Here is a 23,446-nt window from a genome sequence, read left to right on the forward strand (position 1 = left end):
AGAGATAGAGATAGAAATATCGATGAGAGAGAACATTGATTAGCCACCTCCTGCATGCCCCCCACTGGGGATCAAGCCCCCAACCTGCACATGTGCCCTGACCAGGAATCAAACTGGCGACTTCTTAGTGCATGGGTCAATGCTCAACCACTGAGCCACACCGGTTGGGCCAACTTTGGTTTTCTTCCTTGATCTCATTGTTGATCTATTCATTATTTACTAACATATTATTTAGCCTCCATGTGTTTGTGTTTTTCAGTTTTTTTTATTGTAATTGATTTCTAGTTTCATACCATCATGGTTCTAGAAAATACTTATATTTTTTCAATCTTATTAAATTTATTAAGACATGTTTTGTGTCCTAATATGTGGTCTATCCTAGAGAATGTTCCATGTGCTCTTTGGTGCCTGGGTCAACGCTCAACCACTGAGCCACACTGGCCAGGCCCATGTGCTCTTGAAAAGAATGTATATTCTGCTGCTTTGTGGTAAAATGCTCTGTAAATATAAATCTAATCCATCTGGTTAGTGTGTCATTTACGGCTGCTGTTGCTTGTTGATTTTTTTGTCTGGAAGATCTATCCATTGATGTCAATGGGGTGTTAAAATCCCCTACTATTACTGTATTACTGTTGACCTCTCCCTTTATATCCATCAAGATTTTCTTTATATATTTAGGTGCTCTCATGTTGGGTGCATATGTGTTGACCAGAATTATATCCTCTTGTTAGACTGATACCTTTAGCATCATGTGATGTCTTTCTTTGTCTCTTTTTATGGCCTTTGTCTTAAAGTCTAGTTTCTCTGATATAAATATTGCTACCCCAGCTTGTTTTTTGTTTCCATTTGTTTCCAATCCCTTCACTTTCAGTCTGTGTGTATTTTTTGTTCTGAGGTGGGATTCTTGTAGACAGCCTATATATGGTCATGTTTTCATATCCATTCAGCTGCCCTATGTGTTTTGATGGGAGCATTTAGTTCATTTACACTTAAAGTTATTATTGACAAGTACTTATTTATTGCCATTTTTTTATACCTATGTTCCCCCTCTCTTGCTTTATTTTTTTACTTTCTTTTTAAAGAAGACTCTTTAACATTTCTTGTAATACTGGTTTGGTGGTAAGAAAGTCCTTTAGCTTTTTTTTTTTTCCTAGGAAGCTCTTTATTTCACCTTCAATTTTAAATGATAGCCTTGCTAGATAGAGTAGTTTTAGAGATTGGTTCTTGCTTTTATTACTTGAATATTTCATGCCAATCCCTTCTGGCCTGAAATGTTTCTGTTGAGAAATCATCTGACAGCCTATGGGAGCTCCCTTATAAGTAACTGTCTTTCTCTTGCTGTTCTTAATATTCTTTCTTTATCTTTAACCTTTGACATTTTTATTATGGGGTGTCTTGGTGTGAACCTCTTTGGATTCATCTTCTTTGGTACTCTTGGTGTGTCCTAGACTTGTGTGTGTTTTTCCTTCACCTGTTTAGAAAAGTTTTCAGCCATTATTTCTTCAAACAGCTTCTCTATCCCTTGCTCTCTCTTTTCTCTTTCTGGTGCGCCTATGATGATGCTGCTGTTATGCTTGATATTGTCCCAGAGATCCTTTAAACTTTCCTCATTTTAAAAAATTCTTATTCCTTTTTGTTGCTCTGCTTGGGTGTTTTCCGTTATCTTGTCCTATAAATTGTTGATTTGTTCCTCTGTTTCGTCTAATCTGCTGTTGATTCCTTCTAGAGTATTCTTCATTTCAGATATTGCATTCCTCATTTCTTACTGATTCTTTCTTATGGTTTCTGGGTATTTTTTCATGCTTACTATTTTTTTTATTTAAGTGCTCATTGAGATCATCCATTCTTCCCCTATGGTCCTTGAGCATCCTTATAACCATTGTTTTCAATTCTGCATCTGGTATCTTGGTTGGTTCCATTTAATTTAATTATTTTTCAGGGAATTTCTCTTGTTCTTTCATTTGGAGAATGTATCTTTGTCTCCTCGTTTTATCTATTTTTTGTTTGTTTGTTTATCTTTGTGTTTTTGGTAGATTTTCTATTATTCCCACACTTGTTTTGGTGTCTTTATGATGTAGATATCTTGTGAACTCAGTGTCACAATCTTCCAGATTACCAGAGCTAGGTGCTCCAGATTAGTCTCTTGTGTGGGTTGTGTGTGCCCTCCTGTTGTAGTTGAGTCTTGATTGCTATTGGCCCACTGTGGGAGGGCTTACCCCTCAGGTTGGCTGACTATAAGGATAGACCTGGACCACAGTGTATGAGTCACTGTGCAGAGACTGCCCCCTGAGGTAAAGTAGTTTCCAGCAGGGTCTGGTGTCCACTGGAATCCCCTTTGGAGGAACCACTTGTGTGGCTAGTTAGATTGAGCTCTGGTGTGGTCTGAAGCCCATACTGGTTGTGTTGGTTCTGGTTCCACCTTGTTGAGGTTTCAGTGCAGGTCAATGTCAGATATTGCATGTAATCAGCCTTGGGCTACCTCTCTAAAGCTACCATGCAATTCACTGTTTGTGGCTGACTCTACTGGGCCTGGGTGTGCACAGAAGGTGCCAAATCTCCCATGTTCTAAAACTTGTTTTAGCACAAATTCTGGGTCAGGAAAAACCTGGGTTTGCATCCTAGTTTTTCCATTTACTACATGATCCAGGGCAAAGTTTTTCTTTCTAGGAGATCATTGTTCTAGTTATTACACAGAGTTGTGAGAGTTCTGTGTTGTAATCCATGTAAAGTGCTTATTACAGTGGCTAGCACAAAATGTGATCAGTAAATATTACCTGCTTTATTCAATGTTGTTGTTGTTGTTGTTGTTTTATCCTCACCCAAGGACATTTTTGCATTTATCCTCAGATAGAGCGGGAGGGAGAGATGGAGCAAGAGAGAGAAACATTGATGTGATAGAGACACATTGAGTGGTTGCCACCCACATGACCCCAACTGGGGCTGGGGACAAACTGCAACCAAGGTACATGCCCTTAGCAGGAACCAAACCCGGAACTGTCTGGTCCACAGCCTGATGCTCTAACCGCTAAGCAAAACTGGCCAGAGCTAGTCAATGTTCTTAAGTTTCTGGTCTTCTGTATCATTAGTCTGTTCAGGATGCCATAACAAAATATCAGAGTTGGGTGGCTAATTTTCTTGCAGTTCTGCAGGCTGAAAATACAAGGTCAATGTGCCATCAGGGTTGATTAAATGTGAGGCCTTTCTTTCTGCCTTATAGACAGCCATCTCCTTGCTGTATCCTCAAATGGCCTTTTGTTTGTTTTTACATGGAGTGAGAGAGAGAGATCTCTGGTGTCTATTATTATTATTATTATACCAGTTCTATTAAATTAGGGCTCCATATTTATGACCACATTAGTTACCTCTTTAAAGGCCTTATCTCACACACTGTTACATTGGGAGTTAGGGCTTTAACATGGATTCAAGGGAGACACAATTCAGTCTAAGGAACCCTCCTTAACCTAGCATTTGTGACTCATCTGTTTAGTGACACAAATGCCAGCTTATGCCACAGTATTTCATGACTAAAATGTACATCCTCCCTTCTTTTCTAGTAAAAATTCTATGCAGTTCAAACTTCTCTGAAGTTTTCTCCAGTACAAGTAGAGAAATAACTAAGATTTTGGCTCCTATGGTACTTTGTTCAAACCATTAATATAACTAATATAAGAATAGTATTTATCAATGTATCAATATTTATCAATATTTCTTTTACATGCAGTTTTCTCTGTTAAATCCCATAATCGTGGTATGTAATTATTGTTAATAAGCTTATATTATTAATTTAGCAAGTGAGCCTCAAAGAGGGTATTTATTCAATAGAATCTGAGAACAATTTTTAAAATGTGCTTAATTGTAGATAATGGTAGCATTCTCTGTTAATAAGCATTGAAAGAAGAGCAAGTTTTTAAAATGTTTTTATTGACTTTTTAGAGAGAGAAAGGAAGGGGGGAGAGAGAGAGAGAGAGAGAAAGAGAGAGAAAGAGAGAGAGAGAGAGAGAGAAAGGGAAAGGGAAAAGAGAAGAGAGAGAGAGAGAAACATCAATATGAGAGCAAACATCAACCAATTGCTTCCTGTAACCACAACCTGGGCATGTGCCCTGACTGGGAATAGAACTGGTGACCTTATGCTTTTTGGTGCACAGGACGATGCTCAACCAACTGAGCCACACTGTCCGGGGCAGAAGAGCAGGTTTTATAGAAAAAAGATGTTTGATTTGACACATATTGAGTTTGAGGTGCATGTAACACATCCAAGTGTGAAAATATTTTATTTCTTTTTATTGATTTTAGAGAGAGAGAAAAAGGGAGAGGGAGAGAGAGATAGAAACATTGATGAGAGAGAACATCGTTTTTTTTTTTTTTTTTTATCCTCACCCGAGGACATTTTCCGATATTTTGTTCAGATAGAGTGAGAGGGAGAGAGAGAGAGAGAGAAACATCGACGTGAAAGCGACACATCGAGTGGTTGCCACCCACACGACCCAACCAGGGCCGGGGACAAACTGCAACCAAGGTACGTGCCCTTAGCGGGAACCGAACCCGGGTCTCTCCGGACCGCAGGCCAACGCTCTAACCGCTGAGCCAAACCGGCCAGGGCTAACGGAATTTTTTTTTTTTTTTAGTACGTGCCCCTTGCCGCTAGGACCCAGTGGGAACCGAACTCAGGACACTCTGGTCTGCAGACCGATGCTCCAACCGCTGAGCCAAACGGGCCAGGGCGAGAGAGAACATCCATTGGCTGCCTCCTGCATAACCCCCACTGGGGATTTGGCCCACAACCTGGGCATATATGCTGACTGGGAATCAAACTAGTGATCTCTTGGTGCATGGGTCGACGCTCAACCACTGAGCCACACTGCTTGGGCCCAACTGTGCAAATATTGTAAACTTCTTTAATATAGCCAGTTTTGGATTGATATACAAGTTGGGCATTGATCTTCTCATTTTATAATATGAGCACAAGTAAGTGATAAGTGGCAAATAACCTTTTATTCTACGTGTTAATGAATAATAATACTAAATTATTTCTTTATTCTATATACTTGCTCAATATTCTTCTTTCCACTCTTTACATATATTTTAACTCCTAAACAGTTAATTTTTAATATCATATAACTGGATAGGATCTGAAATAAATGGGATCTTAAGAGATTATCAAAATTAGTTTCCTTCATTTATAGATGGAGTAAGCACTGTATAGCTTGTTAAGTGACTCATCCAAGGTCACTGTTAGTACCCAAATAAGAACTAACATTCATATTTTTTAATTCCAATCAAAAGTCTATTCTATTATACTAGCAATTCCCAAACAATATCCTGTAGAACAAAACTGTATGAGAAGCTCGGTGAATAAAATAATTCAAATGTGGCCCTGGCTGGTTTGGCTCAGCGGTTAGAGCGTTGGCCCGCGGACCTGCGAGTCCCGGGTTTAGTTCCTGCTAAGGGCATGTACCTCAGTTGCAGTTTGTCCCGGCCCTGGTTGGGGTCATGTGGGAGGCAACCAGGTGATGTGACTCTCTCACATTTCTCACATCGATCTTTCTCTCTCTCTCTTCCCCCATCTCTCCCTCCCACTCTTTCTAAAGATAAATGCAAAAATGTCCTCAGGTGAGGATAAAAAAAATAATTCAAATGTGTCTTTTCACCCTGAATGCAATCCCCTCTCTTGGAGAGTTACAATGAGTAACTTGTTTAACTTTATAGCATTTGGTGATAGAACCCCTTTCCCACAATATGGATATGGTTCAAGCACTTTGAACAACTCCTTTTAACTACAGCAAAGGTTGCTGAAGTCAAAAATAAAGTATAATGCTAATAGGAAATAATGTATTGTGCCATACTTGAATATGACAATACTGAGTTTAAAAGGAACTTGGTATGCTTAGTAGGAAAATTGTCCTGCTGAGATAAAGTTAGGATGATGCAATGGAAAGAGTTTTGTTTCTTTGATAGACTTATGGTGTTATTGGAAGACATAGGCCATATAAGTTAAATAATTTTATTACTAAGTGTGAGATAATAACCTGTCTAGAATTTATTAATTTTATTGTAGGGTGGATTTTTTTTTTTTAAGGATTTGATTTCTCCTTGATAAGTGGTGGTTGCAAACACACTGAATTAAGAGTTGAGGACTTCCAGTTGGAGAATTGTTCTTTTCATGGTAATTTATAGGACACAGGTAATGAAGCTTTTGTGCTTTTGTCATGGAATTTTGGGAAAAACAGGAAAATAATTAAACACAGAGTTAGAGTTTGATAATGAGGAGTTAATGTTTTTACTGTGAAGTATTAAAGATGGCTACAGAGAATTAATCATGATGGAAATCTCAGCCTAGTTTTGAAGTGCCCTGACTTAAATTAGGATTCTCTTTTAGGACTAAAGATCATTCATGTAAACTATGTACATCTTAATGTTACATATCAGTTTAATCATAACTTTAGATTGTCCTAATGGGGGAAAATGCAAAATATAAAGCAACATAAATACTTGAAAGAAAATTTACATAATTTATAAGTCATAATAAAAGGGAAAGGCTGCCCGAATGGTATGTCTCAGTGGTTGAGCATCGACCCCATGCACCAAGAGGTCACTGGTTCGATTCCGGTCAGGGCACATGTGCAGGTTGTGGGCCAAATCCCCAGTGGGGGTATACAGGAGGCGGCCAGTCGATGTTTTCTCTCATTGATGTTTCTATCTTTCTCTCCCTCTCCCTTCCTCTCTCTCTAAAGTCAATAAAGAAAAAAATAAAAAATAAAATAAAGGGAAAGGCATTATTGTCCTATACCCAATATAGATTCAACAAACTTCACTGCTTTTTTTTTTATCCTCGCCCGAGGACATTTTTGCATGTATCTTTAGATAGAGTGGGAGGGAGAGTGGGAGGAAAAGAGAGAGAGAGAGAGAAACATCAATGTGAGAGAGACACAACCCCAACTGGGCCAGGGGAAAAACCGCAACCAAGGTACATGCCCTTAGTGGGAACTGAACCCAGGCCTCTCTTGTCCGCCGGTCGACGCTCTAATCGCTGCGCCAAACCAGCCACGGCAAACTTCACTGCTTTTGTATAATTACTGAATAAGAAAATTTTAAATAACTATTAATTTGCATTTTTATTGTAGTCTAAGCAAGTTTTACCATTTAAATGTCTTAACTAATGAGTAATTCAGCAACATAATAATTGCAAAATAATCAAATATTCCTTGTTGAAAATGCCATGCTAATTAAGTTTTTTTTTTTTTTTTGCATTTATCTTGAGACAGAGCAGAAGGGAGAGAGGGAAGGGGAGAGAGAGAGAGAGAGAGAGAAACATCGATGTGAGAGAGATACATTGAGTGGTCACCACCCACACAACCCCAACTGCGGCCGGGGAAAAACCGCAACTGAGGCACTTGCCCCTAGTGGGAACCGAACCTTGGCGTCTCTGGCCACTGAGCCAAACCAGCCAGGGCAAGAAATTTTAAACATTGAGAGAATAAAGACTATAGCCTAAAGGTGAAAAGGACATACATCTCAATAGCCTCCTAATATTTTGTCAGCTTCACTACAGCTGGAATAATAACTAAGAATAATAACAGATCAAGAAGTAGTCCATTATTTTTTTACATATTTTTTTCAATCCTCACCCGAGCACATGCCTTTTTTCTTGATGAGAGAGAGACATTGATGTGAGAGAGAAACATCAATTGGCCACTTCCTGTATGCACACCCACCCCCAATCAGGGATCAAACTCAAAACCTAGGTATGTGTCCCAACCAGGAGTCGAACCCTCAATACCTTAGTGTATGGTATGACGCTCCAAGCAACTGAGCTACCCAGCCAGGGCAAGAAATATTCCATTTTTATTTATTTTATTTTTTTAAAATGCATTTTTATTGATTTTTTAGAGAGAGAGGAAGGAGAGAGAGATAAAAACATCGATGTGAGACAGAAACATTGATCAGCTGCCTCCTGCATGCCCCCTACTGGGAATGAAGTCAGCAACCCAGGCATGTGTCCTGACCAGGAATTGAACCAGGACCTCTCAGACCATGGGACAACGCTCAATCCACTGAGCCACACTGGCCGGGCAGAAATATTCAATTTTTAAAAATACTTTTTTTGTTGTTTTGTTAATCATCACCTGAGGATACTCCTCCATTGATTTTTTTTTCAGATAGAATGGAAGGGACGGTGGGGGACACTGATGTGAAAGAGAGAGACACACATGGATTGGTTGCCTCCTGCATGACCCCAACAGGGAGGAACCTGCAACCCAGGTATGTGCCCTTGACTGGGAATCAAACCCACAACCGCTTGGTCTGCAGGCTGATGCTGTAACTGCTGAGCCAAACTGGCCAGGGCACAAAATACATTTTAAAAGGATAGGTTTTTCTTCATATCTATAGATAGTTAATCTAATCTATAACTATCTGTATATTAATAGAAAGAAAATAAATGTGTGTGGTATTTATTTCCATATATTAATGGAGAGAAAAAAAATGTGGCAAACCACTAAACTCTGAATTTAGAGGCTTGCCCCTTTTAGGCTCTATGAACACAGACCCTTCTATATCTTTTAGGAAGGGAAATAATTATGTAAGTTGTAAACCATCATGCAAATATTTGATATTTAACTGGACTAGTCAATACAATATCCTCGATCCCTCACTTGCTGGAAGATAGTGACTTCTTAAGTTCTAGTAATGCAAACTGTCATTCCTTCACTAATATTTATCAAAATCCATCAATGTTCAAAGCTCCATACTAGGTACTGTCAATAAGATAGGTTCTTGGCTTCCATAAATTTATATCTTGGGGAAGAGTAAATAATTCTTTCCAAATATAACGATGACAGTAATTGTCATAAGCAAGTTATAGATAAGGTAGGTATTATGAAATTTTAGAAGCCAAAATTTTTACTTTAGATTGTAAGAACTGAAGAAAGCTTTATTTCAGAGTCATATTTATACTAAGTTTTGAAGAACAGGAAATATTGGTTTGCAAAAAAATAGGGTAAAGGAAAGAAAAATTAGGAGAATGGCTATGGATATGACTCAGGCACTTTGAACAATTCTTTTTAACTACAGCAAAGGTTGCTGAGTCAGAAATAAAGTATAAATTAGCAAAAGTCTTATTTGCAACCTATAAATAACCCAACAGATTTTGCCCTTTTTAAAATTCAAAGGTCAGAGAATATTAAGATCTCTTCTTTTTAGGAAGCACAATTAGAAGCTTTCACACACACTAAATTTAATTGAACACTTGGCAATGATTAAAACCCGGACTCTAGTTCAGGTGTTTCCCATACATCCTACAGTCTCAAAAGTGGAGGTGAAAATGCTCTACCATTTACAAACAAGCTGTTTTCAATCTGTTTCCTACAAATAGCTTTGTCATTCTGTGTTACACCTGGTAGAGACATTTCTAATGCACACTATGCCACGCTTGGTTATGTTTTTAATAGTTGGTTCAACTTTATAGCTTTCTCGAGGCAGAGGCTGATGGCCTTCAAATTAATAAGGGGCTCTCAACACAGACATGCGTTTCTTCACTGATACTCCACTATGGTCTTAGCATAATTAACACTACAAATTTTAAGGAACAGGTTATGTTTTAGGCCCTCTGACCTGGGCCTTATAGCCTCCAGCTAAGACCAAGCAGTGAGCAGAGGAAGTGGTCCAGGATTTAAGAAATATGGCAGCGCCCATGGATGTGGCTACTTGCTAATACAAAAGTTTTTACTCTGCTCTGGCCGGGAGGCTCAGTTGGTTGGAGTGTGGCCTGGGCACCAAAAGGTGGCAGGTTCGATACCGGTCAGGGTACATCCCCAGGTTGCGGGTTCGACCCCCGTCTGGGTGCGTTCAGGAGGCAACCGATGGATGTCTCTCTCTCACACTCACTCTCTCCCTTCTTCTCCGTAAAATTAAAAAAAAAAGAAAAGAAAAGCAAAAATAAAAAGCTTTTACCAACTGGCCGGGGTATGAGCTAGAAAAAGCAGCAGCTCCCACAACGGTCCGCAGCTCGTTTCACTCCCCACTTCCGCCTCCGGGGCGGTGACTCCCGGGCTCTCCGGGCGTGGGGAGGTGGCGAAAGAGGAGGCGGAAGTGGCCCGGGCACTTCCGGCACGGGAAACTTAGCTGCCGCTCGCTGCGGTCTGACAGGCGCGGTCCCTGCACGGAGCGCGGTCTCCTTCGCCTTCCGCACGTCTCGCCTTCCCACTGCCTTGGCGCCGCCGTCCCCGTCTCCTGTCTCCGGAGCCCCCTTTCCCCATGTTCCGGGGCAGGAGTCCTGACAGCAGAGAGCCGTTCGCCGGTACCCCATCATGTCCGAACTGACTAAAGAGCTGGTGGAGCTGGTGTGGGGCACCATGAGCAGCCCCGGGCTCTCTGACACCATCTTCTGCCGCTGGACGCAAGGTACCCTGGCCGGGCGCTCGCCGCCGGCGCCGCTCCCTGTGCTCTGCGAGAGTCCGGCTGTGACGCCTCTCGCGCCAGCCACCCCCTCGCGCGCCCGCACTCCGTCCCCATCCCCTGCCCAGCTCAGAAACTGGACTTTCTAGAACTCCCTGCCTGCCTGGAAGGGAGAGGCTGAGTAGGAGAATGGGCACCGCCGTCCCTGAAAGACCCGAAGCGCCCCAGCCGCCCCCCGGACTGCCCTGCGGCTGGAGAGGAATTGGGTGGTTGTTGGGCTGCGGTGACCCTGAAGCTGTGCCTGGTGCCGGCGTCACGTCCCAGGAAGTGCGGTGGCCGCCCTAATCGTTCGCCCCCAGCAAGGCTTTAGGATATGGGGGCTCGTTCTGATTAAGCAGGGAGGGGAGTCCGCAGTCAAGTCAAAATGGCTAATTCCAGAAAGCAGTCTTGTTGTTGGTGCTTTAATGATGCGGTTAGGCGTGGTACTCGGTGCATAAATATAGTGTTGGTTGCTACAAAGTGTTTTCTTAACCCCAAGTATCCTCGGTTTTGAGATGGTTTAGTATCTGTTACAGTTAAAAGGAATGTGAATCATAGCACTTCCTGTGCCAGTCTAGTTACCCAGACAGGATTTTGAGTTATATAAGAAGTTTTATTGGTAATACGGATCATAATGAAATAAAAATGACCATTTATTAAATTCATGCACTGCCAGGCCCTGCGCTAGGCACTTTATACCTAAATTCTTAAGTATTAATATTGAAGCACAATGAACATATGACTTAAGGTGACTTAAGAAAGACTGGTGACATAAGTGAGGTTAAGAGCATGGTCTTTAGAGTCAGTAAGGTACCAGTAATGTATGTGTGTATGTAAAAAAGGCCAATAAATAATAGCTGTTTATTACTATTATTAGACCATTTATAGAGAATACCCGTTCTTAAAGAATTTGGAGGAATTTTAGCATAGTAAATCTGTCCCTAATTCATAATGTGTATTTTGTAACAGAAAATCAGGGTATAAGGAAACCTTTCCTTCCTCCCAGATATTAGTCTTTTAAGAGCTGGTAAAATTAGACTCTTAATGTGTTATCCTCAGGTTATTTATTCCATCACTATTGCTTTGCAGGTGAGTCATGAAGGAAGAGTAAATGACCAGGCCAAAGTTGCACACCAATTGATAGAACTGGGAGTGGATTATGTGTAATTAGTTTGGCTCTTTTTACACATTTGATTATGTCACTTAACTAATATTTTCTGAAGTCTTGGATACTCATTCGCAGATTTTATCTTAAAACTTACTTTCCACTTTGACTTATTTATCCTAATAGTGAACAGCTGTAAAGTGTACAAGTCTGTGAATGATTAAGAAAAATTTTACTTCCCTTGTAATTAGCCAACATTAATTAAACATTTACAATGTAGAATAAGGTAATATTCAGCCTCATTTATATTCATACTGTGGTGCAGATTCAAGGAGAATTCAGAGAGGCAGTTCTTGTAATGGTTAAGACAAGGTTTTGGAATAGGCATACTTGAATTCTTGGTTTAAGTTATTTAACTCATTTAAACCTCAGTTATCTTCTGTGTAAAATGCAGATAATAGTAATGTCAACCTTATAGGGTTGTTGTGAGGATTAAAGACATGTAAATGCACTTAGGCACTTAGCACGGTATCTGACATATAGTAAACACTCAGAAAATGGTAGGTTAATTTAACAAGTGTTTGGTTGTAGAGTAAGCTAGAGATCTCTCTCTGGCAGTGGCCTGACAGTTACAAGAGATTATTATTTATTTGATGGATAATCATTATTTAAAGTAGAACTTGATGATGACATTATATTGCTCTGCAACCTTTTAGTTATATAGAAGGTCCTTAATAAGAGTCATTCAATCAGTACCATTTCAAAATAAAGGATTTATTTTCTTTGCTTTTCAGAGAGTGCAGTTATATTGTGTATATGTAATTCTTAAAGGTTTTACATTGATCAAGGTGTTTTTTTTTTTAAGGCAACCAAATATGTATTTTTAAATTTGCACCTTTGAATCAGAAGGATGTTGTTATTGGTTTTGCTATATTAACCATTGTATGCGTTTATTACCAGAAACAGAAATCATTGCTAAAGATTGCTGTGACAATCATTTGGGATTATAGGACTAGGCACAAGAGACACTGCTTTGCTGTACTTGCCTTACTGCATTCATAATGTGACATTCCCTTTGGCTTTATTTCACAGTCTGTAACTGCTTTGAATTGGCAACTGTAATCTCATTAGTCATTTGGAAGCAAGTTATAGGTGTAAATAGTTTAGGGTAAACATTTATAAAATTGTCTAGGGATATTTCATTTATGAAACTAGATTGGTAATTTTAAATACTTTTTTTTTTTTTTTAAATCCTCATGTGAGGATATGTTTTTATTGATTTGAGAGAGCGAGGAAGGGAGAGAGAGAGAAGCATTGACCCATTGCCTCACATACATTCCCCAATCGGGGATTGAACTCACAACCTGAGTATGTGCCCTGATCTGGAATCAAACCCACAACCGTTTGGTGTATGGGACGATGTTCCAGCCAACTGAGACACCTGGTAAGGGCAGGTCATGTTAAATTCTTTTGAAAAAAAAAATTTGTTTTCATTATTGATTTTAGAGAGAGAAGAAGGGAGAGGGAGAAAGAGGTAGAAACATGGATGAAAGAGAATATCCATTGGCTGCCTCCTGCGTGCCCCTCACTGGGGATTGGGCCCACAACCTGGGCATGTATCCTGTGCATGGGTCATTGCTCAACCACTGAGCCACACTGGCTGTTAAATTCTTTTGATATATTGAAACAGTAAGCTGTAGGAGGGTTTTGGGTTTTTTGTTCTTTGACTGTCTTAATGACTTGGCATTTTTAGATAACGAGTTAAACAGTACGCCTCAGGAGTGGCACATAGTTGTTTTTTAAATTCACTTGGCAGTTTTAGATAAGTCTCTCCTGAATATCTTCTTTCTTCTTCTTTTTTTTTAAAGAGTAGGGGTTTTTTGGGAGTGGGGGGAGGCTGCCAGTTTTTATTTTAAAGGCTGTAAGTCACATAATTTAAAGATTTGAAATTGTTTTTTTTATCTTGAAAGTTCTCTATTCCTGCCCGTTCTTCTACTGTTGTAGGGAAAACATATAATTTCTACCTCCTTATTCATAACATCATTTATTTTCCCTTGTCTTCTTCTCACAAACTACAACAGTGTTCCAAGCCTCTGTAGCTTAATTTAGTAGGGTGGGAGAGAAGACAAATAATAAACATAATATAGCATAAATTAAGTATTTGTAATATTGAGATGGTAAAGAAATAGGGAGTTATAGGATGGCATAACCTGGATAGTCTTCATTTGAAGATGAGATCTGAGCAAACACTTGAAGTAACTGAGTTAATCATACAGATTCTTGAAAAAAAAAGTTCCAGGCAGAGAGAATGGCCATTATAAAAGACTTAATACAGAATATTCCTGGCTTTTAGTTAAGGAACAGGAAGGTTAGTTTGTGGCCAAAGAGGGAATGAGGGAAGGGAGAGTAATAAAAGATGAGGCAAGAAATAATGTGGCCTAAATTATATAAGGCTTTAGGCTGTTGTAAATAAGGACTTTGGCTTTTATTCTGAAATGCAATGAGAGGTCATTGAAAGGGTTAGAGCAAAGAAGAGACATGATAGGATAAGTTTCTAAAGGATGATCTGACTGCTGTGTTTGAGGATAGACTGTAGTGGATTAAGTGAGACAGTAAAATCAAATGAGAGACAATTGTGGTAATCCTGGGGGTTGGACAAGTTACTAGTAGTGGAGTTGGTAGGAAGTAGTCAGAGTGACCACATCCCAGCTGAACCAAAATAAAAATCATCTAGATCTAACAGAAGCAAGTATTAACCTTATTATAAATTAAAACATTTTGACTTATTGGAAATTTGTTTTCTTTTTAGTATTGATTATCTAGCTCATTGTTTGATAAACATTTTCTGTAAAGGCCAATGTCTTATTATCTCTGTCTCAATACCCATCTCTGCCATTGCAGCAAAAGCAGCCCTAGATAATATGAATGTGGCTGTGTTCCAACACTGCATTTATAAAAACACGCAAACCCTGGTCTAGGTTATAAACTCTGAGAAACCATTTTCCCCCCCTTTTTTAGCCCCCTTTCTCCAAATTTTATGATTTCACATACTGATTAGCCAGAAAGGGAGAAACCCAGTTTTGCTATTTGTAACAATTTAGTGGTGTTTTTTTGGGGGGTGGGGGACTCTAGGTGATTGAAATTAGAATTTTGAACTTTCAGTAAAGGACAATTTTTTTTACGTAATATGAAAAAAATGAGATTCAACAAATAACAGGAAACTTAGGGATCAGTTAAGATATAAGTATAAAATATATTTAGGAGATAATACATTTGGATTAAAGTTCCAGAGTATATTTGGATGTTTATTATAATGTGATTTAATATTTTACCAAAGTAATAAAATGACACACAAGTATCATTAATTTCTCTGCCAAAGAAGAGGATAAGTTAATACTGTGGATCGTATCATTTCAGAGATTTTTGTGGTTGGAAACCTCTTATTTCCCTCAAGTATAGATTTTCTTTTCTCCAAAATACCTAAATTATAATTCACCTAAAATCCAACTTTTAAACTCAGTATGTAATTTTATGATAGTTTATTTCTTAGTCCTTTGAATATATAATCTGTTTTTTAATTCTAAGTATCTATCATTATATCTTACATGTGTATTATGCTTTACAGTTTTCAAAAATTTTATTTACTCCTTGCAACAAACCTGAGAGCTAGCAAAGGATAAATGTAGTTATCCTCATTCTTATAGGTGAGGAAACTAAGGCCTAAGGCAGATGTGACTCAACCAATGTCATGTAACTTGTAATGACAAACCAAGTCTTTCTGTGGCCTTTTGTTTACATGGAAGACTAGAATTATAGAGGCAGCAGTTGTCAAACTGATTTGAATAGTGTATATATGCATAGTAAGTCATAGGAAAATAAAAGACTAGAAAATTCAAAGAGGTTCATGGCTGAGATTTAAATTAGTTATGAGTTATAAGACTGGCAAAGACTGTGTCTGTAGCACACTGGAATGTGATACAAAATGGTAAATTCAGGATCAGAAGCTTTCAATGGCTATTTCAGATCTAATCAGTGAAAAACAGCCATTTCATGATATGCTAATTCTTTTAAAACTAGGAAACAATTTGCTATGAGAACAAATGACAAGAAAAATAACTGTGTCCTTAAAAATTCAAACCCAAGTGAAATTTTGTAAAAAGAGAAACCTCTTTAGCGTAGTCCTGTTTTAGGATAGAATACTTAATTTTTATTTAGCTGACTTTATTTCATTTTAAGCTCCAATAGCCTTTGTTCTTTATCAGTGAACACATTCAAACATATATACTGTAATTAAATAGAATTTGGCATAAAGCAGATCTGCCTAGAATTCTCTCCATGGGGTTTATATATCCAAAGAACAAAAGCAACTCACTATAATGCAGTTTAAACTATAAGCCCCACCCATGGCTCTTGAAAATTGCATTACATAATTAGTAATTTTTTTGGAAGGCAAGAATCCATTACTGATTAATATTTCTTACATACCCTGAAAGTTTGACAGAGCCTAGTTTTGCTTCTGCACTTAGGCTCAACACGAGGGACCCTTTCCTTATTCCCAACAAGAGAAGAGCTAGACAAAGAATAGAGGCCTCTTGGCATCACCTCTTTTTCCTAGGTTGTCAGATTTGGTTCTCTTAACATGATAACCAGCACCTTAGTTCTCATTTGTCCTTATTAAATTTGTCCCATCCACCTTACCTTTTTCCAGTCCTACATTTAGCCTATCATCTACTTCTCCCAGGCTATGTATTGTTAGAGAAAATCGTGGCCAGCATCAATACCAATGTAGTGATTAAACCTTAGCTGAGCCCTCAGTGTTTCTCTTAGTTCTCTTGGCACCTTTGGTTTATCCCATCTATCTCTCCAACCCCCTCCTCTGAGGTTTGTCAGTCTGAACTGTACTCCTTTCTATATCTCTGGGTTTGTTTTGTTCATCAGCTTATTTTGTTCATTATATTCCACAAATACGTGAGATCATGTGGTATTTGTCTTTCTCTGATTGGTTTATTTTGCTTAGGATAATACTCTCCAGGCCCCTCCATGTCATCTCAAAGGATAAGAGATCTTTTTCTTACAGCTGCATAGTACTTCTTTGTGTATATGTACCACAGCTTTTTTATCTACTCATCTATTGATGGACATTTGTGCTGTTTCCAGATCTTAGCAATTGTAAATAGTGTTGCTATAAACAGAGGGGCACATATATTCTTTCTGATTGGTGTTTCAGGCTTCTTAGGGAATATTCCTAGAAGTGGGGTCACTGGGTCAAATGGCAGTTTCATTTTTAATTTTTTGGGGAAACACCATATAGTTTTCCATAGTGGCTGCACTAGTCTGCATTCCCACCAGCAGTGTACTGGAGTCCCCTTTTCTCTACACCCTCACTAGCACTTGTTTGATGATTTGTTGATGGTGGCCATTCTGGCAGGTGTGAGGTGATACCTCATACTTGTTTTAATTTGCATCTCTCTGATGATTAGTGACGTTGAGTATTTTTTCATATGTTTCTTGGCCATTTATATGTCCTTTTTGGAGAGGTGTCTATTTAGGTTCTCTGCCCATTTTCTAATTGGATTCTTTGTCTTCCTTTTGTTGAGTTGTATGAGTACTCTATATATTTTGTAAATTAACCCCTTATCTGATGTATTGTTGGCAATTATGCTCTCCCATATAATGGGCTCCCTTTCCATTTTGGTGCTTCTTTTTTTCTCTTAGTTCTTTATCCTTGTCAGCTTTTATGTCTTTCAAAATTAAAATTCTCCTCAATTCTCCTCTTTCATTCTCCTCACTTTCAATGAGTAACATCACTTTGCCTAAATATTTCAATTAGAAGCCCACTTAAAGTTAGTTACTTGTTCTTTTATGCCAGTGGCTGTCAAGGTATATGAACTCAGGGCGCCATTACACTCTTAAAAATTATTAAGGACTTCACTATGAAAACAAAAAAATTAGTGAGACCTGTGACATTGTTCTACAGTTTTGCGGATTTCTTTAATGTCTAGCTCATCAGAAGACAACTGGATTCTCACACTTGCCTTCTGCATTTAGTCTATTGTAATGTGTTGTTTTGGTTGAAGTATATGCAGAAAATCCAGTCTTACACAGATATGCAGTTGGGTAAGGTAGGGGTATTGTAATAACCTTTTCAGATAATTGTGGATATTTTTCTTTAATACTACATCCAAACGTGACAAGTGGTAGTTTCTTAGAGGTTAGTTGCAATACAGAATCTGAAGCCACATCACTCAACTATCTGTACCTTGTTAAATTGAAATCCATTTTTGGTCCTGTAGTTTGAATGGATCTTTTACCCATGCTAATAGCATGAATTAGTCATTTTGAAGTTATTGGTCCATTGGTTTATGCAGAGCTTTCAAATGTTAACATATTTTATTATATATCAAAAGTTACATTTATTATTATAACTGTTGATCTATTAGAAAATCTTAAGTATTGAGAAGCTGTCAAGCTGACAGTGGTGGACACAAGTTATCCAGAATTTTAGTTATTGTTTGAAAACTTGAAATTTTATCAGTGGCAAAAATAGTTATTTTCCTTGATTTATTAGGGTTACTTCATTCATTTCTGAGAAATTATCTGCCAGATACCCATGTCTGAGTAATCATTGTTTGTCAGTAGCTCCTTAAAGTAGAAATAGGGCTCTACAGTAAATCAGTTCAGCTTGCAGTTCAGATAATTGCTCATGTGCTTTTCTTTGAGACAGTTATCAACTGTAGTATATAGCAGAAGGGCTTTATGGGTAATATCATTTTGTCACACAGAATATTTTTTAAAAGGGCGTAGTAACCCTGGCTGGTTTGGCTAAGCGGTTAGAGTGTCGACCCACGGACAAAAGGGTCACAGGTTCAATTCTGGTCAAGGGCATGTACCTGGGTTGCAGGTTTTGATCCCCAGCCCCAGTCAGGGTCGCGCAGGAGGCAACTAATTGATGTGTCTCTCTCACATTGATGTTTCTCTCTCTGTCTCTCCCCCTCCCTCCCTCTCTCCCTCTCTTTCACTCTATCTAAAAGTCAGTGGAAAAATATCCTTGGGTGAGGATTAACCAAAAAAAAAAAAGACATTGTATTCATGATCAAGATTTAATAAAATTAGTGGTTTTTATTGCATCAGTAAGAACATTCTTAAATGGGCTATCTCTGTGTGTTTGAAAGCATATGATAGTGTTTACTAGATGTCACTGCCTTGACATGTGCTTAAGGCACCAGCAGTTTATCCCAGCATCACTTTTGTATCATTACAGTGAATGTCAACACAATGAAAAGGGCAAGGAATGGCTTGGTATTGCCATGAAAATGATTTTAACCTCTAGCAGATTTCTTGACTTCCAGGATTCTGTAGACCATACTTTATCCACAGCTAGCACCATCACACCAATTTCTCAGCTCTTTCAGGACTTGGAGTCTTTAAATTTCTTTCCCATATAATCACTCTTTTCCTTTTATAAAACTCATGCTCTTTAGTTTATAAAAATAGTAATTTTCCAGCTACCCTTCACACTGTCATTCTTTTCTCCTTGTTTAACAAGTGGTTTGCATTTATTGTTTCTCCTTGTATTCTGAATCACACCATAATCCTTTAAAATAGGACTACTCTCCCCAGTGCTCTAAATTTACTTTTTTAGTATTCTCAGTGGCATATTTAATGAAGTATTTTAATTTGTTTTAACTCCACTCAGCAGCATTTGTAACAATTGACTAGTCTTTGCTTCCTGATTTTTCCCTTCTAGGACCTCAATGTATTTTTCTCTTACCTTTCTTTTTCTTTTTGTTACTCCTCACCCAAGGATATTTTTTCCATTGATTAAATTAATTAATTAATTAATTTATTATCCTCACCCGAGGACATTTTTCCATTTTTTTGTTCAGATAGAGTGGGAGGGAGAGAGAGGGAGAGAAGGAGGGAGAGAGAGAGAAACATCAACATGAAAGGGATACATCAAGTGGCTGCTACCCGCACAACCCAACCAGGGCTGAGGACAAACTGCAACCGAGGCACATGCCCCCAGTGGAAACCAAACCTGGGTCTCTCTGGACCGCAGGCTGATGCTCTAACTGCTGAGCCAAACCGGCCAGGACTCCACTGATTTTAGATAGAGTGGAAGGGAGGGAGAGAGAACCGCACCACTAAACCCGAGACCCTTTGGTCCACAGGCTGATGCTCTAACTGCTGAGCCAAACCAGCTAGGGCTTTTCTCTTACCTTTCTAATCATTGCCAATCTCATTTGCTGTCTCAGCCTGTGCTCACTTTTGGGTCTCAACTTCATTATCTTTGTTGTTAATGTTTTCATTCACTTTAACTGTCCTGTTGATGTTTCAAGTTGCTATGGCTAATCCTAACCCCTTCCCAAAGATCCAGACTTCTAATTCCCACTCATTCTAAATGTTGCCAAATGGTTGTCTTACATTTTTGAGACTGAGCTTGACATACCTAGAAACAAACTCCAATGATCTTTCCTCTCAAAACTTAAACAAGTATTTACAGAGCTTTAACTATATAACTTACTAGGAAAACAGTGACCAGTGGAACAGACAAGATACCAGTAAGGCAATAAATTTAATAAACAAGTAACAAACAAATATAATTACAGAATATGGTAAGTACTGGTTGTGCTGGGATGGTAGGAGAGATCTACTTCGATAGGTTTGTCAGGGAATATATCCCTGAGGACTTAATACATAAATTGAGTCCTTAAGAATGAGAAGGATTAAGCTATATGAAGAGAGAAGGAGAAAGAGAATTTCATGCAGAGGGAATGGCAAACATTAAGGCCCCAGGGAAAAGACCTTGGGATATTCTAAGGGCCTAATGGCACTGACATGATGAAGGTAAGAGTGAACTGAGGAAAGGTGGGATTGACAGATCATGCCTTTTCTTTACGTCCAGTGAGAAACCACTGAAATGTTTTAAGCAGGCTGTGACAAAATCACATTTTCATTTCTAAAATATTCCACTGGTAACTCAATGGTGAACCCTTGTTGGCGGGGGAGGGGTGTGGAATGGAGAGATCTGGTTGGAAATTCTTAACAGTATTCTAGGTGAGAGATGATGGTGGTTTGAACTTGAAGGTAGACTAGAGATGTGATAGAAATGGACAGACAAAAGATATGTTTTGGATCCTTGAACTAAGAGGACCTTATCTTAAGGTGAAGCCTAAAAGATAAGTCCGAGTTTTTCAGAGAAAGGACTAACATGCGTTTCAAGCTGAGGGAACATATTCAAGGGTAAAAAGTGGATATTTGAGGACTTGAAAAAAGCTGAGCCCCCTTGGAGTCTAAAGAGGGAGAGTGGCAAAAGATGAGGTAAGGAGACACACCCAGAAGCCAGATCATACAAGACCATGTTAAAGCAATTAGAGTCTATCTGTGTCTGGGCTAAATCCTGGGAGTAGGTGAATTTCCCTGAGAGAATGTATAGAATAAAAAGAACATAGATGCTAACACCAACACCTGAGGAAAATTAGCATTTAAAAGGAATTGATCAAGGAGTCTGAGAAGCAACAGAAAAGAAAACTTTGGAGCAAGAGGGACCAATAAAGCCAAGGGACAAAGGTTTTTAGAAAGTCAGTAGTCAACACTTCAGATGATTCTCTTGGAGATTAACAAAGAAAAGACTTGAAGAAATAGCTTTTATTGGTCATTGATGAGCTTAGTGAGAAGAGTTTGGTGTAGCCACAGGTTGAAAACTAGATTATTGTGGGTTAAGTAAATTGTGAAGTAAGGAAATTTAGACAATGCATGTAGACAACTAAGTGGGCTTTGAAAGAGTGGTGGTGAGAGTTTTGGTGAAATGTTAAATTTTTTTATGGTCAAATGAGTTTGTAAATTAAAACTTGACTTTTTTAGAGCAGTTTTTGGTTCACAGCAAAATTGTGGGGAGATACAGAGATTTCCCATATACCTCCTGCTCCCACAGTAGTATTAATAGCTTCCCCATTATCAATATTTTCCATCAGAGTGGTACATACGTTTCCTAATGAAACTTTACATATTCCTAGCCTGTTGGAATTGGAAGTGATCATTTTAAAGAAAAGTATACTGAGGCCTAGAAAGGTGAAATGATTTCCTAAAGGTTACACACTTAGTAACTCAGTTCTCCTCACTTCTGTCCCTGTGCTGCAGTGGGCCAGTGTTCTCTGCGGCAACTTCTGCTAGCTGCTCTCTGTCAGTATTGGTTGGGAATGTTTAAATTAAGAAAGGACCAATGTGATACATTCACTATTATGTATGATACAGTTTAATTTTTAGCTTAGAGAATGTGACTCAAAGATTGGGACAAAAAAGTACAGACACTGTATGGAAAGGGTCCTAAAATGTTTGTTTTCAAAGGGTTCCTTGATCCCCTAAAAAGTTAACACTGGTCCTGACTGACTTTAAAATATTTTGCTGTTGTGATAAGTGGTCTTTCTCTAAGCAGAGTACATTAAAAATTCTTTTAGCTGCTACTTGAATTACATTTTTAATCTTTGCTACTTGCTTTCATTTTTAGGCTTTGTGTTTAGTGAATCAGAGGGATCTGCATTAGAACAGTTTGAAGGTGGCCCCTGTGCTGTTATTGCACCTGTTCAGGTAACATAGACTACTTTACCAACTCCTTAGAGGGATGTGTTCAAACGTTTCATACTTTACTTTTTGTTTTTAATATATATACTCTGTAATCATGAGGCATGATCAGTTACCTCTTAACTTTTGTTCTTGTAAATTGCTATAGATATCCAAAATATAAGTGAATTCAAGATAGATGCAAAGAACAGTATGGTGATAACCAGAGAAAAAAGGAGTTGGGGGGAAGTAGAAAAGGATATAGGGGGATAATTGGTGATGGAAGGAGACTTGACTTGGAGTGGTGGACACACAATACAATATACAGATGATATATTGTAGAATTGTACACCTGAAACCTATATAATTGTATTAACCAGTGTCTCCCCAATAAATTCAATAAAAAAGTTAAAAAAGGTGAATTCAGAACATGAGTAGGTTACACAGCAATAGCCTTTTGACTATATTTTCAAGAAAATATGCTCCCTGATTTTCAGAAAATGAGGAATTAATGATCATGACATCTTTCTAATACAGTGGTCCTGTTGAGTAATTTTTTATACTACAGATAAGTACAAGATAGCAGTGGTACTGTTTTTTTTTATCTGTTTAAGAATGATATTCCTAAAAGGTTGACTATGAATTAATATTTTCATAGGCTAAAACTTTATAATTTAAAAAAATAAGCTGGCAGATTATACTATTTTAGGCTATAGTCCTGGTCTTTAAAATAAAATTAGTAGCAACCAATTTCAAACAGAATTCCCAAAATAAAAATACATGTTTTTATTTTATTAATTCCATAAAAGTTAGGGTTAATCTGAATATATGTATTTGATTTTGAATCTTGATGTATTACACTGTTTGAATCTCAAAGGCTGGTTTGTCATAAACTGTTACATTGTTAAAACTAAAAATTGTATTTTCATTTTCCTGTTATGCTATGTCTGAACAGCAGTGTAACTTCAGAACTGTTACAAAAGAAGCTTGAATTTATTGTTTATGTTTTAATTAGCAGGCTTTGAGAATAAATATTTAATGTGGTATTTATTATTCATTGGGCATAAAAAATGCATTCTTGAACTGTTAGCTTCAAAGTAAATTTCTCAAAACTTATACTTTATACATTTACATTATTAAATTAAAAATGTATTCCCTGAAGGAGGGAAAAAATTCTCCCTTCATAGTTGATTCTAAAATATATTATTTAAGTTGATATATATATTTTTTGGATTAGTAGAATTATTAAAAAATTAAGAAATATTTGTATGTTTGAAATTTGCTTGGAAGTTACTGAATATAAAGAATAAAATTTAACCTTAAATTAGTTATTAGAACAATTATGTTGAA

General features: G+C 38.0%; 1 protein-coding gene across 4 annotated transcripts in view; it reads left to right on the forward strand.

Moving 5' to 3' along the window:
- Window positions 1-381: 381 nt before the first annotated feature.
- Window positions 382-23,446, forward strand: part of MINDY3 (MINDY lysine 48 deubiquitinase 3) — a 125,864-nt gene continuing 102,799 nt past the window's right edge. For 2 of the 4 annotated variants that reach the window (XM_036255924.1, XM_036255913.1), the window contains exons 1-2: window positions 10,290-10,398; window positions 22,044-22,123. In XM_036255924.1, coding sequence (XP_036111817.1) covers window positions 10,305-10,398; window positions 22,044-22,123 — 174 coding nt within the window. In that variant the 5' untranslated portion in view covers window positions 10,290-10,304. Of the gene's footprint in view, window positions 388-9,741; window positions 9,747-10,289; window positions 10,399-12,940; window positions 12,981-13,924; window positions 13,932-22,043; window positions 22,124-23,446 lie in introns of those variants that run through there. The other 2 variants (XM_036255940.1, XM_036255931.1) reach the window with 2 other exon arrangements.

Source organism: Molossus molossus, unplaced genomic scaffold, assembly GCF_014108415.1.
Source record: "Molossus molossus isolate mMolMol1 unplaced genomic scaffold, mMolMol1.p scaffold_m16_p_1, whole genome shotgun sequence".
NCBI lineage: Eukaryota > Metazoa > Chordata > Mammalia > Chiroptera > Molossidae > Molossus > Molossus molossus.